The sequence below is a fragment of the Argiope bruennichi genome, chromosome 1 (genome assembly GCF_947563725.1).
Source record: "Argiope bruennichi chromosome 1, qqArgBrue1.1, whole genome shotgun sequence".
NCBI classification, from domain to species: Eukaryota; Metazoa; Arthropoda; class Arachnida; order Araneae; family Araneidae; genus Argiope; species Argiope bruennichi.
The window spans coordinates 35,211,104-35,228,326 of NC_079151.1; the positions used below are offsets into that span (position 1 = coordinate 35,211,104).

General features: G+C 30.6%; 1 protein-coding gene across 1 annotated transcript; it reads right to left on the reverse strand.

The window, feature by feature from the left end:
* Positions 1 to 702: 702 nt before the first annotated feature.
* Positions 703 to 17,223, reverse strand: LOC129980516 (soma ferritin-like). The gene is made up of 4 exons (XM_056090852.1): positions 17,119 to 17,223; positions 10,647 to 10,793; positions 2,425 to 2,550; positions 703 to 852 (listed from the first exon to the last, which is right to left on the reverse strand). The coding sequence occupies exons 1-4, from the start codon at positions 17,221 to 17,223 to the stop codon at positions 703 to 705; spliced, it is 528 nt and encodes a 175-aa protein (XP_055946827.1).

Sequence of the window (17,223 nt, forward strand, 5' to 3'; positions counted from 1 at the left end):
TACTCAGATTTTTATTTTAAGAATCCGGAACACGAACATTTTGTGCTTCGCGGTTCAGTATAAAAATTGCAATTACGCACTTTTTTCCCGGTAGATTCAAACCAAAATATGCCACAGAACTACAATTTTAATAGCAAGATCTCTTACCAGATTTCATTTATCTAAATCATTGAAATTTTTATAGCGTTTTCATACATACAAAATGTATGGAATTTTGATAGGAATCTATACTTTAGATGTTCAAACTATGTACGAAAATTTAGTCATACAACACTTTAAAATTTATAGCTATCGTATTCACTTATATTCAGATAGAAAAACAGATAATATTTTGGGAATGGATTTCTGTCAAAACTAGAGAAATATACAAATTTTGTTTAAAGAGTAGTCAAAATTTCGAGGTTGATATTTTGGACGATTAAAATATACTTTCTCTTTATACACGAAAAAGTAAACAACGAATTCGGAAATAAAATGGGTTAAGTACCCATATTAATTTCATACTTCAAATTTTGTTGCAGGAACTTTGATAATTTAGTTATGAATAAAAGACTTAAATGAAATTAAACTTAATTAGTGATGTCTGCAATTAGTTGGTTACAAAATGCAACTAACTAGCTACTAATTAGAACGGCAGGCATGAACTAACCCTGTTTATTAATTGTAAATCTGTTTTGTCTGGAATGTCCCTTTTATTGGCCACTAATTTGTTTCGCCTGGCATATCCTTCTTATCATACATATACTCTCCCAATCCTCTTCCGGCTCTTTCTAAACTTCCGATGAAGTCTCCGATTTCTTTGATCTCTTCTATCTGTTGTCGAAGCAGTTCGTTATCCAAAAAGTCACACATCTAAAAGAAAAGAAAACAATTTGAAATGGCAGAAGCAAAATCCCACGTTAACACATTCGTCGGGAATACAGTGTGAGGGTGAAGTGTATAATTAAGTAAATCACAAATGTGACTAGTAATGCTCGGTGGTAATGTTCACAGGGATTTTATCAGACAACTTTTAATTTGGTTGCTGTTTATATCGAGAAATCAATGAAATATAAAGTAATCAATCTGAGTAAAAATTACTGCGCAATCATTTCTACGTATCAAGTGAAAACGATCCTTCCATTGCCCTTGCCAAGGTGTCAAAGGTCAACCCATGTATTCAATCGACACGTGGCAGGAAATCCCATGTTATATAAGACTAGTGATCATTTGCTTCGTTCTCTTTCTTACTTCTGCTTTTGTGTCGAGCTGCGCTTCTTGTAAATAAATCATACATTTCTCGCGGGAGAGAATAAGACGAAATTAAAAATATAAAATCTCTTCCATGTCTTCAAACCTGCATTCTGCTTCAACCAAAATAAACTTATATATATATATATATATATATATATATATATATATATATATATATATATATATATATATATATATATATATATATATATATATATATATATATATATATATATATATATATATATATATATATATATATATATATATCCTCATATTATCGAATTTAGATAATATTCATTCTTTGAAGAATAATATCTTTCTTGATTGCCCTTATGTTTAATTGAAATATATATCATCTATGATCAAAATAATTAGATTGCGAAAAAATGTGAAGTTTGAAAAATATTTTAAAAAATAATAATTATTATTTCATGTTATCATTTTGAAACTTTCAATAAATGTTAAAAATACAAAAAAAAAAAAAAAATTATATTTTATATTTATAAAAAGTATTTATAATATATATATAATAAGTACTATTTATAAATATAAGTGATATATATATATATACTCACATTTTTATATTTAAAAAACTTATATTTATAAATAATAAGAGATCTTACGGATATTCTTTATAAAATAAATTTCGATGTATAACTTTATTCCATGGGATTTCAACTGAGATAATTTGTTTAGAACATCGCGAATATACAATCGATCATTCTGACCTTTATAGAAAGGGGCAATATTACTAAATTAAGCATTTATCCCTTATATTCCTCGAAGCGTGATAGAGAACAAACTTCAGGTAAAAACTTGGTATACTGAAATTGATGTACACCAAACCGACATACAGAAAGGGGAAGAATTAGACGTGAGAGATTTAGACGTGATAAAGCTCTACATTTATATAAGTGGTCTTATATTAGTTCAGATAATTTTCTCGGACCCCTCAATAAATTGTAGTCTTAAGTTATGACTAGTGTAGTTTATGCAAAAATCCAGTAGTGAAAAGGGGCAAATGAATTGGAACTTGGTATAGATATTGTGGTCCTCTGATTCCTAAGCCCAGGTCTTACCACTATGCAATCTCATCTCTTTTGTAGTTTCGAATTTCTCAAAATTTTGGAGCAGCATGCATAGATACTTTTTACATTGATCAGAAAAACGAATAAATGATGAAGCAACCTGAGGATCATTATGGTCTTGGGCAAGTTGGCGCAATTTCAGCAAGTCTTGATTCACACTCGTTTCCAATGCCAGGGCAGCTTTCAGTGCGTCCATGCCACTTTCCCAGTCGTCTTTTTCTGGTGGCTAAAAAACCAAAATGTAGTAAATTGAATTTTTTAAATATATTTCTCTGATTAGATTTTCAAGAAATACCCGTGTTTATAAACCTATATAGCAAAAGGTGATGAACAATATATTCCTTTAAACATAGGTTATCTGTTCTTTAATAGTGGCAATAATATTTGAGCAAGTAATATAAAAAAATAATTAAATTAAATTCATACTTAGATCAACAAAGAAAAATTTTATTTTAGTTACTTTTTATTAAATAATGATCAAAAAATTTATAAAGTATCGAAAACTTATTGATTTTTGCAAGAACTGAACTTGCATTCTTCACCTTCACGTGAAAGATACTGAAATCCTTGCATTTTACCGATTGAGCTTCTGCTTGTTGGTTTCAATTTTCATTACAAACTGCTAAAACTCCATTTAAAGTATTAAAAATTAATATTTGAAAAACCTGTATTAATATGCCATCCACTAAAAGTTTAAAAAATGTATTTGAACTTGAGCGGATTAATAAAGAGTATTTTTTTAACGATTGAAAATTTGAACAAGATATATAAGTATATATAAGGAGAGTGTGAACTAATAGCAGGAATTGAAAAACAGGATGTCTGATTAAATAAAGGTAATTGAAATTATATGGAACTAATAGATGAAATATACGTATATTAGTGTACTTACAATTAGATTTTTTTTTTTTACTTTTTAGACTTTGATTTTATATTTTTTTAATTCCCTAATATTATAAATTTTAGGAGATCTTAAACTAATCTTTTCAAAATTTCAATTTCAGATTACATTGCTCATGCGGATCCAGGATTAAATAAAATTAATTTATCAATTAATAACCATGTTCAGAAATGTTAATATATTGCCATCGATTAGTCATTGCGTTTACATGCTTGTGAAAGTACAGAGAGACAGATAGTTAATCTCTGCATGGATTTGCTTCCAAGTTGATAAGTATCTGCATTTTAGATGTTAAATATAAATTTATAAATCTCTCCGATCAATCAGTTTTTCTTGATAATGCTAGTTAAGAGGGTAGAATACATCACAAGGTCACTGGTAGAGATGGAAAGGGATTTTGATTAGGTTTTTAGTGATCCAAAGTCTAATTTAAATTCCAACCCCCGCCCCCCCCACGACTTTATAATCCTAGATTCTAATACAAATGCTTTTTATCATACCTTTATATTATTAACAACTTTATTTTCTTTTTTGGAAATATTCGTAGATCTTCTGTATCTAAAACGATACTCTAAAAGACAAAATTATATGCTTATGGAGCAAATTTTAAAATAGTACTATTGTTCTAAAAAGTTATTACTGTATTTTAATTCATGATGCAATTGACGAAACGTTCCAACGAGAAGTCCTATATTTAGATCACATAATAGCCGATTCCAGCGGTTAAAAAACTATGTTTAATCGTTAAATTAGTTCATTACAGCTATCTAAGAACTTTATTGGGAAAAAAAAGTGTTTTTTGAGATGCGGCAATAACTCTTCTGATTTGAATTCTCTTTCAGTTTTCAATTGTAACAAAATAAGAAAGTCATCACCATTTTACGATACAAGATAAATAAGAGTTTTTCAAAATGGCAGTAGATATATTACTATGATTCGAATGCGATTTTTCGCAATTAAGAAACGAATTCTGTTTATTTTTATTTAAAGGTCTCTAATATAATACGAAAGGTCTACGAAATTTTAGATTAATTATTTTGAAAAAATATAATTTATTTTTTATCCTGAATCTTCACAATTGGCATTAATTTTTTTTCCGAATGGAATAGCTTTGGATTCTTTATGCACTGAAGGTAGATCGAAATTGCCTATTAGATCCCACATCATAACTTAGATCTGGGTGATCCATTCACAAATTTAACCGTCTTCCATACAATATATCGCTTATCTCTTGAAATGCAATCAATAAAATGTATAAATTTTAATTTTAGCGAATAGAATGTCGGTGAATAGAAAATGTATAAATTTTATTTTTTATTGAATTTTTAGATTAAATTTAGTTGAATAATATTTAAATTTCGTTTCGAAGTAACACGAAGGCTTTTGGGACTGATCTCGTGATTTTAACCCCTAATCAGCTGATGAAGATGGCACATGGAATTCACCATTTAAGACAGTACATCATTTGACGTTTTATTTAATTATTTTTCACTTTTGTTTGTTAAAAACGCTTAGAGAATGGTAAAAAGATGTAGATTAATTTTTCAAAGAAATTTGACTTAAAATAATTATGTATATTTACTTTTCTGAGCAGTAATCAAAGCTTTGTATTAAATGAATAATTATGCATCGAATCACTTTTCCGAGTCCAAAGAGTTAATGTGCACCAGAGCAGTTGATCCGACGTATTTTCGGTGGAATTAGGATTCGAAACTATAATTCTCCGATTCTAAAACTGCAAAATTCTCTGTTCTCTGCGGCTCTTTGGGATCTAGGAATCATTATCGAAGAAATTGTGCAGACATTTTCTTTAGTCATGTCAAGAGAATTGTTCCGACCTGTCACTGTGCTGCCCTCTTGCGGAAAAAGGGAAAACACTTCAGTGTATCGTGTAGCGTTAGCGAGTGTGTGTGCGGTAGCCGGGCAGCGCCTGCTAAGCTATGATGACCAGAATAAAAGGAAAAGGAGTCCAAATTTATTCTTTTGTTGTGATTATTTAATAATGTGAGAGCTATCGACATAAATTTAGTGCATGTGTAATCATATGGTCCGTCTCGGAGGAGTGGAAATAGCGATCAGCAATGGATTACGTTTTTTTTTGTGTGTGAAAATATGCGAAGTGGATTAGCGTAGGCTTAGGAAACGAAAGTTGTTGCTTGAGTGGTGTTTTTTGTTTCTGTTCTCTGTGTTTTCGCGTATTCTCTCGTCCCAATTCTCAAGGATAATTATTGTGGGTAAGTGTTCAATTACTTAAATTTTCATTATGTCTTTGTCTAGTTTGAAGAAAGACGAATTAAAGAGTTTGTGTACGGAACTAAATATTAAATTTGCATCTTCCGCTAAAGTTGTAGATTTGATAAGTATAATTGAGAATAGTGACATTTATAAGCAAAGAATTGAGGTTGTGAAAAATGTAATTAAAGAGATTTCAGACGAAAGAAATAAAAATTCGGATCAAGCCGAAAACGAAAGGCGTTCATTAGAACAAAAATTGGAGATTGAAAGGCTTTCGCTTTTGCGTGTAGAGAAAGAAATAGAGCTTTTAAAACTCAAATCCTCATCGTGTGAGCTTAGCGATAATGAACAGAGTTTTAGTTTAGAGAATTTAATTAAGAGTATCAAAGTTTTGACGATTCCTGTTCCCAAAAATGCTGAATGTTTTAATCTCTTTTTCAATTCGCTCGAAAAAGCTTTCAAAACAAAAGCAGTTAGTGATAAATTTAAAGCGGAAATTCTATTAAATCTTTTAGGGGATAGAATTGGCAATTTAATGGTTTATATCAAAGAAGAAGAGTTGAGTGACTATGAAAAAATTAAATCTATTGTCTTAAAACAATTTCAACCAACTTATCAAGAATGTCTAAAACAATTTAAAAGTGCAGTAAAATTGCCAACAGAAAATTATGTGCAATTTGCTTCAAGAGTTAGATCTGTTTTTGAGTATTACATTCAACTTCGTAATGTGAATGATTTTTCTAAATTGTGTGAGTTAATGGTTTCTGATCAGATTTTTAGCACTCTTCCTCAAGATTTAAAAAGTTATATCAGTATTAAACAAGGAGAATCTGTTTTTAATGTGCAGGAATTAAGTAGAGAATGTGATTTATTTGTGGCTTCTAAAACCGAAACCAAAACCAAAACTGAGTGCGTTTCGTTTTCCCGCGCATTCGTTACGAATAGAAATGAGCAAAGGAATTTCGGTAAAGGAAATTTTGAGAATCGTAATAGAAATGTTTCTAAAGTGTTCTTATCGAATACTAATTATAAATGCGTTATGTGCCAGAACAACCACTCAATATTTAAATGTCAGGAATTTCAAAAACTTTCTGTTAGTGATAGAGTTGCATTTGTGAAATCCCAAAACTTATGTTTTAAATGCCTCTCACCAATATGCAATGTGAAAAAGTGTTCTGCAAGAAATTGTTTTTGTAATAAACCTCATAATAGGTTACTTCATTATCCCAGAGAGTTTGATCATTTCAGTGGGAGTGGTAAAAACGAAACTAGTACCATAGTTAATAAAGGGGAAAGTTCAACTTTAAACCCGGAAGTTAATTCCTTTTATCCAACTTCTTGCGCAACTAATGAAAATGTGCAATCGACATTTTCAGCTACGAGTACGGTTGAAAATAAACAAATGAGAACTGTATTGTTAAGCACGGCTAAATTTTATATTCGAGATAAATTTGGGAATCTGCAATGTGTTAGAGGGTTACTGGATGTAGGAAGTCAGTCCGATATTATGACTTCGGAGTGTACAAACAGATTAGGGTTAAAACAAGAAAAAATAAATGTAACAATTTCATGTTTAAATAATTCCTCAATGACTGTTACCAAATTTATTAAAGCTGAAATTTCAAATGCTGATAAGAGCTTTAAGCAAAATTTTGAGTTTCTTGTTGTAGATAAAATCACTGAGTTAACCCCAATTAAATATTTAAGTGTTAAAGAACAAATTCCTTCTAATATTAATTTGGCTGATAATTTTATGGTTCCCCAAAAAGTTGATTGTCTCCTAGGTGCTAAATCATTCTATCATTTGTTGAGGCCAGAAAAGATCTACTCATCAAATGCAGAGTTGTTTTTTCAAAATAGTGTTTTTGGATTTTTGGCTTGCGGTAGTGTAATGGAATTTGATTCCCCAAAAATTCATTGTGGGTTAATTATTGATGAAGATTTAAACAATACCATGAAAAAATTCTGGGAACTAGAAACTGTTGAGTTAGAGACCCCTAAGTCCCATGAGGCAAAAATCGCTGAGGAACATTTTGTTAAAACTCATTATAGAGAGCCTAGTGGAAAATATGTAGTCACAATTCCACTTAAAGAGGAACCTAGTTGTTTAGGCGAGTCTAAAAGTATAGCATTAAAAAGATTAAATTCACTTTGGAGTAAACTATCTAGTGATAAAACTTATTTAAAATTGTATGAAGAATTTATTAATGAGTATGAAAAGTTGGGACATATGAGAGACGTGACGCATGAGACAGAACCAGAAACAGTGTATTACATGCCCCATCATGGTGTATATAGACCAGAGAAAATGACCACTAAGCTTCGTGTAGGATTTAATGCCTCTAGTGCAACCACGAATGGAACATCATTCAATAGCTTACAATTAAATGGGGGAATTGTGCAGGAGGACTTAATTTCAATTATGATGCGATTCCGCAAACATCCATATGCATTTATTGCGGACATTGAAAAAATGTATAGGATGATTTACATTCATCCCAGTCAGCGAAACCTACAAAGAATACTTTGGAAGGACAGTGAGTGTGGTCCAGTGAAAACGTTTGAACTGTCGACAATTACTTACGGTACTACTAGTGCCCCATTTTTAGCTACTCGAACGCTAATTCAAATTGCAAGGGATGAGGGACACAATTTTCCCCTTGCAGCACCCGTTGTTGAGAAAGATTTTTATGTGGACGATGTGCTATCTGGTGCTAAGACTTTACCTGTGTGCATAGAGATGCAACAGCAGCTCACTTCCATGTTAAAACGAGCTGGCATGAACTTGCATAAATGGCGAGGCAATCATCCTCAGTTGTCTACCACTTCTGGATGCAACTACGACTTTGCAGACTGTGATAACAAAACTTTAGGTGTCACGTGGGACCATACTAATGACTGTTTTTGTTTTAAGGTGTCCATAACTTCAACGGATGTTCATACTAAACGAACAGTTCTATCCACAATAGCCAAGTTGTTTGACCCTCTGGGCCTCCTTGGTCCTGTGATTTCACTAGCCAAAATCTTTCTACAAAAATTGTGGCTTCTGAATCTTCAATGGGATGATCAGCTTCCTCCTGAAAATCATAGTGAATGGGAGAAGTTTTCAACCGAGTTACAGTGCATTAACAACATCAAGGTGAGCAGATGTATTCTTCCATTTTCCGACGTCGAAGCTATAGAGCTTCATGGGTTCAGCGACGCTTCTGAAGCTGCCTTTGGAGCTGTTGTGTACTGCAAATCCCAAACACCTGCTGGTGAGGTTGTTGTCAAGATGGTGGCCAGTAAATCCAGAGTGGCTCCACTGAAGAAGCTCACGATCCCGAGATTGGAGCTCTGCGCTGCTGTGCTGCTGGTGAAATTGATGCAGCGTATCCAGTCGGCTCTTCGACTGAAAGTGTCCAATATGTATTACTGGAGCGATAGTATGATTGTGCTGTCATGGATTAAAAAGGTGACGTCCCAGTTAGAAACCTTCGTGGCAAACCGTGTAGCCACACTTCAAGACCTTTTGTGTCAGGAGCAGTGGAGACATGTTTCCTCAGGTGATAATCCAGCTGATCTTATCAGTCGTGGTGTAAATCCGTCCAAAATGCTCGAGAGTAACTTGTGGTGGGAAGGCCCTGCCTTTCTAAAAAACAGTGAATATCCATGCAGAGAAATCTCTGACTCTGTGATAAAGGACGATGTAGACTGTGAACTCAAAAAAATTGACTGTGAAAGTGTTTTAGTTACTACATTGAACAATTCATGTGTTACTGATATTCTTAATTGTAGTAATAGTTATACTAAAATATTGCATGTAATAAGTTATGTTTTCAGATTTCTCCACAACTTGAGGAGTCCAACTGAAAGGAGACTGGGTCCCTTGAAAACAGAGGAAATTAGGAAGGCTGAAACCTTCATAATAAAGGAAATCCAGAGTAGGGAATTTTCAGAAGAGTTAAGGTGTTTAAATAAAAATAAACCTGTTCTTGGCAAAAGTATGTCATCGGATGAAAGATTTAATATTATTATGGATTGATGAAAATTGTACAACTTTCGATTCTGTTTCACCATTATGGTAATGTGATAGAACTGCTGTTTTTTGGAAATTATTCTGTTATAGCAATTTTGTGAAATTTTTATATATTAACTGTTAAACTGCTTCATAGTATTGCATAAGAATTTGTGATTTAAATTAATGTAGCTATTTATATCAAACTCATGTGAAAATTCAATATGAGATTAATATCTGTTAGTAATATATAGAAAAAATATTTTGTTATGCATATTACTTACTTTATTAAATATTTTCTATTCTCTAGCTTTGTCCAAGTGGAAGGTAGAAAAAGATAATGTAAAAATCAATGAGTTAGTGCTTCTTAAAGATGAAAACCTACCCCCTCAAAAATGGGCATTAGGTAGAATAATTGAATGTTATCTGGGTGAAGATAAAAGGGTCAGAGTTGTAAAAGTTAAAACTCAATCTGGAGTTTATAAAAGAGCCATTTCAAAAATTTGTATTTTACCTACTGATGTGTAATCTTATATTAGTGTTCTTTATTGTGTGATTAATGTTATTACCTTGTAATGTGTAGTGTTTAAAATCTGAATTTGTGTGTTTTTATTCAGCATTGTGTATTGAATTGTGATATTTCATAGTTTTTCCTTGTGTGTGTGTGTTGACAACATTATGTCAAGGCGGGCGGTATGTTCCGACCTGTCACTGTGCTGCCCTCTTGCGGAAAAAGGGAAAACACTTCAGTGTATCGTGTAGCGTTAGCGAGTGTGTGTGCGGTAGCCGGGCAGCGCCTGCTAAGCTATGATGACCAGAATAAAAGGAAAAGGAGTCCAAATTTATTCTTGTGTTGTGATTATTTAATAATGTGAGAGCTATCGACATAAATTTAGTGCATGTGTAATCAAGAATCATTGCAGTATTTCTATAATGAACCTACTTAACAAATATCTGTTGAACAGAATAATAATATCCTTATTCAAAACACCGTAGAAAAAATATTCCCCGAAATTTCTTTTGTGTGTGTTTATTAATTTCAGGATATTCTGGAAAGCCTATCATTCTAGTGTGGCATTCTACTGACTACTTGGTTTTCTTTAGAATGATTTGAAAAGGGGCACTTTAATTTAAACCGTAATATTAATGTAAAATTTTTTAAGATAATTTACATGCCAATTTTCTTTACCTGAATATCATAAAAAACGATCTTTCCTCCTCTCTTGTTTTGAAATTTCATAAGCTTCTCTGCATGAGTGAGTTCTTCGGCACTTTGGTCTTTAAAATGCTTGCTAAATCCTGGCAGTGCAACATCGTCTCTATCAAAATAGTAGCCCTGAGTAATAAAACAAAACAGAATACTTAGAGTGCGTCATTAATTAATTAAATCTTCAAAAATTCATTAAAAAAAGCATCAAAACCTTCCAAATAAAAAAAAAAGAAAGAAAGAAGAAGAAGGAAACAATTTTTATGAACAAGACGAAAAAAATCAAACGTTTAATATAAAAAAAGTTTTGTGGTCCAAAAAGTCACCGATAGATGGCGCTAAAGTGAAATTTAAAGGACATTTAGACAATGTAGGCTGTCGACTTAAAGTACAGTCGAATTGTGCTTTAATATGAGAAAAATACATAGCAGTAATTTTATTGGTTAAAGTTGTTTGAAATAGGCCTCTAAATTTACACTCGGATATGTTAACTGAAATGAGATGAAATCAGAGACAATTCTTTTCTGCGTTTAAAGACAAAATTATTAATCTGAAAGAATAAAATAAATCTTAAAATAACAAATTAAAATGAAATCTATGATCGCAAATTTCAAATTATCATGTGAGAACATTATTATTTTTAAGTCATTATTTGTCTTAATTAATTTAAGTCATTAACCAGTTTAAACCGGTTTGAAATATATATAATGATAATTTTTTAAACTTTCATTTTCACTTTTTCTTGCTGGCAAACAAAGTTTTGCAGCTCGATCGATTTTTAAAAGAAATAACAGTTATGCGTCAACCTTTTAAAAACTCATCTGTTTTCAAAGAAGCATACATAATAATAATGCAATACTGGTAAAAGCAGGTAAAAAACATATGCGATTAAAAGATATTGATGAAAATTGCCATTTATGCTTTATTCACCGCCTACGCAATTTCGAGCTTCAAAACCCCCTAACCAAAACAACATCATGTTCTCACATGATAATAAAATATTATAATCATCAAAACCCTAAAAAAATGCATTATCGAACTTTATGGTAGCTTTATCAGGCAGGAGAGTAAGTTTTAAAATGGCACAAATTTAGAAAAGTATATTTATTTCTTTAAAAAAAAATATAAGCGAAATTTTTGGAATTCCATTTAAGAACATGTTACATAGAAAGGAATAACTAGTAAAAATTTAAAATCAGTACCTACATTATTTTTTGAAAAAGATGATTTTATGGAAAAAAATAGGGTCGTCGAAAAGTGCGTATATGTATTTTTCTATCAATAAAAATTCGGGAGATAAAAAAAGAATCCTATTTGAAAAGTGTTGCTCTTTGATTACAAATGGTATAATAATACTCGGTTTGAAAAAAAGTGGGGGGTGGGGGAGGTTAAAAATTAAATTTGGAAAAAAGAAAGTCATACTCAGTGATGACTGTTTCCAAAAATTGTTCTACTTAAGTACGTAAGACATACTTAAAAAGGATTTCAAATGACTCGTTCAAATAAAGTGGAAAGAAAAAAAAATATGTATATATTTTTTCAAGTTTGCGATTTTTTAAATTTATTTCTCAGCTAATTAAGCTCTTGTAACGCTTGATAATTCCTTTGAGGTTTTTTTTTTTTTTTTTAAACTGACAAAGTTGTAATCAAAATATTTCTACTAAGTGAAAAAAAGTTTTATTTAAACGTGAGAAACCGATGTTTTAAGTTCTACCCTTCCATCTTTACTTATTATTTTGTACTATAACCAGGTACAAATTTAGAGACCTGTTTTGGACAATTTAACAGTTTATACCAATAAAATTGCTGCTATGCATTTTGGTACTTTTCCGAGCGCAAATGTCGCCAATTGTGAACCAAACCGTGGCCGACGATAATGCCGCAGCGAAGAATTACTTGATAGCTCTGACGACATATCCGGTAGGGTTGCTCCCGTGATCCTTCCTTCCGACTCATGCTTCCTTCATTTCGTTGTTTTCCCGCTTTGTTTGAGTGCGAAATCTTAGCCATTTTGCTTTGCGTTTTTCGAATCACTAGTTTTGTGGATTATAAAATGCCGTTCACTTGTTGTGTACCCAACTGTAAAGGAAATTATAAAACTGAGCCCGAAGTTTCAGTTTTTAATTTCCCAAAAGATGGGAAGCTGCGAAAACGGTGGATTGCCGCCATTCACAAAAAGGATTTTGAATCCTGCAAGAACAGCAAGGTATGTAAACTATTTCGTCTATTTTATTATTCAAATACCCTTTTCAGGATATAATGTTATCTTATTTTCTTCAAAAATGAGATATCGAAATAGGTCTTACTTTTAAACAGAATCTCAATTTTCTTTATGAATTATTTTTACTCTGTTTGATTATTGATTCTTGAGCATAATTTAGATGTTTATTTATTTTATATAATATACATGTATTTACCATTATCAAGTTTGAAATGCTAATAATTCGGAATTAGGGCTAATGTATGTTTTCAAGTAATGTGTTTGAGTGCACTATTGATCGAAATTGACTCCTTTTTTTCCCCATTAGAACAATAATATTCAGATTCCTTTCCCTTTATAATGATAATAAGAATTTTATATCATAAATATTAAAATTTTATTTACTACAATCTATTTTACCTAGTTCCTTGTAAATTTTGTTTCCTCTGTAAAACGAAAGTGAGTATGTATCATTATTTTGAATAAGAACATTATGACTGTATTATTATAGAGAAAAGTCTAAATTTAAGTTAGTAAATAAGGAAAACAACACTTAATTTATTAAATTAGTTTCAAAAAATTCTTAAAATTATATTAAAGGAATAATTTCTCTTAATTTTAATTAATGTAATTTGCATATAATGCAGTTATGTCAGAATGAAGGTAATAATTTATTTCTTAGCTATTGCTTTATTATTCGTTTTATTTATTATAATCCATCTTGCTAGTTTCTGTTCATTTTACCTGCAAAGTAAACAATTGTTTTGAATTTGTAGTTATTATGTTTTTGTTATTGTAGTTTTCAAGATTAATTTTACATTTACTGGAATGATAAAGTCAGTGGTAGCTAAAATAAAATAAGGTTTGGTCTGCATCGACAAATGCCAGGTGGCAATTATTGTATATCTATCTATAAGGCAGCTGTTTGAAACTGAAAAAAAGATTTGGATACATTCTTTATTAAAATTAATTATATCTTCCAAAACGTTTGGTCAAGTTTTAATTACAATTAATGATTTAAAAGATTTTGGCAATTTTGAAGAAAGTGTAGTTCTTTAATTTTGGCTAAATATTCAAGTTAATGATGAGGGTATAGAACAAGTTAGAGAGGTTTTAGGTTCATTAATTTACATAGCAGGATATTGTGTGTTTATTGCTGTTAAAAAATTAAAATGGGATACCTGCAAAAGTAATTTAACAGTATATAAGACAATTGAAATAGATGAAAGTTATGGGCTCATTATTAAATTTGACAGGGGCCAGCTTCTTTGTCCTACACCAAATGTAGTTAATGATATTATACATAATTATATTATTATTAAAAAAACTATTTTAATTTTGAAGATGATTTTATTGTATCTGAAAATGCAAGAAAGATTGCTTTGGGACTATCTGAAAATTTAGATTCTGAAATCTTATTTGAACATTGTGATAATAAATATAGTGATGAAAAAATTCTCAAAATGTTACAAATTTATTTTTAAATAATTACTGTAAAGAAAAAAAAATCAGTGTAGGAAACAAACTGAAAACAAAAAAATCGTAAACTTCAAACTCCAAAGTAATTTTTTTTAATATTATAAATTGTATCTAAAAAAAAGTTAATTTTGTTTACTTCGTTTAAATCTTAAAGTTACCCTTATCTTAATCTTAAAATTTTATCTTAAAAAGTTAATCTTAAAATTCCCCATGGTTTAAGAGATTGTCTTTGGTTTTAATAGTTCTCTTTCAAGCAAAATTTAGGATTCCTGACATAATAATCTGATTATTGTAAATTCTTTGCACATACATTATTTCATATGTGGAAGACATGTCTGTTTTATAAGAAATTACAGTTTAGCTTTTATGTAAATTTTTCTTTTATACAGGAGATACTTTTAGTTACATATTATGTTGCTTGAAAGAAATGTTGTCCCAATGGTCTGGCTTAAGTGATAGACCAGGCATATCTGGCTTTCACTTGAGCTCTAGTCTTTTAGGACGTTATCATTTCTGTTATCTTCAAATACTGAGTAGAAATTTCTGGCTTTCTGTAAGGTTAGTGAATTTTTATTCTTTTATTAAATTATATCGACTTTAGTGAAATTTATCAAAGATTATATTTACAATAAATCTTTGTATATTATGTTTGAATTTTTTTTCAAAAATTTAAATAAATTATTTAATTTATTTTTATATTTTAAAGAGGTTGGTAAAAAAACTATATCAACTGATTGTCACTGTAGACCTTGTGTTCGTGAGGGGGGGAAAAAAAGAATGTTGACATTAGAAATAATATTAAAATGTTGCCTATAGTAAAATCAATGAGAACATCTAAAATCTTTCACTGATGTTATGAAGTTAGTGAAATTATGCTGAAATTTTTTTCACTTATGCATTATTTAAGGCATAGCATTTGACATGGGGAGGGATAGAGTTTGTATGGATGTCATGATCTGATAATTTGTAAACTGTGTAATTTGTTTTGTTAAGCATCTGAGATGGTAATGTTCTTCCTTCTGTTATTTTTCTACAAGATAATTTTCTTTTATTTAACTCTTAATCACTAATAGTTTAAATATGTTTATAATATTTGTAAATATTCTCTCAGGAAAATTATATTTGAAATAAAATAAAACTTGAATAATAAAATAGAACAAATATTTATAATAATTTTTAGTTGTCAAATTATGTGACTGATATGGAAGAAATTTATTATCTTTCCCCCTCAAGATAATAAAGATTTATGCAAATAAGGAAAAGGGAGTATTTTTAATCTTTTAAAGTAAAAATATCTCTTTAGAATATAAATTTCAATCGGAATATTAAAGGTAGACAAAAAAAAAAAAATCCCATGTTTGTTAAAGTTTAAAGTAAGTTTTTATTTCTATTTAGTTAGCATTTTTAATATCAACGAAAAAGGAATTTTATGATTTAAGTATATCTCCTTTGAACTTAAAATAAAATTTCCAACAAATTTTAAAAATAAAAGGAAATGAGATCATCTAAAATGTAAACAAAACGATTTATGCAACAGTTAGCTATTCCCGAATCGGTAGCGAATAACCCTAGTGATGATGACGTCACGAAGCAGCACTGAGGCCTTATCTCTCGACGACCAAACGCGAATTTGGCGTACGAAATTTGGCGGTATTCTACATTATTTGGCAATTTTTCTCTTACCGCCCGGTTAACGGAAAAGTACCCGCATTTTTTACAAATTTTGATATTTTTCATGATTATTCGGTAGGATTATTTGTTGAAGCACCTGAACGCTCGTAAACTCTTCATTGCATGCTAACAGTGTGTTACTAGATCTTGCGCCATTGATTATGCTTTAGACACACAAACACACACACACAGTTTCGCAATTGCAATGTCTGATTGTACACGGATAACCATATTCCCTGAAAATGGATTTCATTCAGAATTTGATAGAATTGTAAAAATATGGCATAAACATCACATTCCAATTTCGTATAGATCAAAGTATTTTGGAGTTATTGTGTTCATAAAAAATAGACATAATTTCAATAATGTATTTTTCAGACTTAGGAAGGTGTGAAACATGAAGATTCATCAAAACCTCAAGTTTGATGAATTGGATTTTATGATATTAGTAATAGCATTTCATTGTTTTCTTCGTATACCAGAAAGTAAAAAAGCATTATCATTTAAAATTTTCAAAACCTTTTCACTATAATCATGATTATGAGATTTTCTTCATAATTCTTAGACTATAAAACATCCATATAACAATTTAATATCGTTTCTTCGAACGATATGATTAACCTACTGTTGTTACATCATCGATATCGTATTTTATCGATGAAACTTCTTTTTTTCACTTAATTCACTATCGCTATCATAGAGAACCCAATAGAGGTCAACATTTACATATGCCAGTTACGTAAGCATGTTGCCCCGCCTCTCACTTGTAACGTCCTTTAGCGGTGTATGTAAAAAACCATCAGTCTTTGTAACATCATTGATGTAGCAGCACGCTGAAAGGCAAAGCTCAAAGGAACTCCCGAAAGCGGAGAAACAATAAAATCTTTACAAAACTAAAAAAGGTGCGTCATCATTTTTGAACCTCTCCAATGCCATTCTATTTTCCATTGTAGAAATGAATTGTTCCTGTTTGCTTAGCCCAGATCTTGAAGTTTGTGCCATGATTTTAGAAAAATACTATAGACGTAACGGCATCTTCAACAATTTCAAGGTAAAATGAAGAAATAAAAAAAAGCAAAATTACTGTTTTTATATCTTACTTACCATTGACAAATATACGTAACCGGCGTACAGCTCTCTGTTTATCTGCTTGTTGATAGCTGCTTCACATTCTTCATGGTAATTTTGTCTCACTTTACTGTCGGCCAT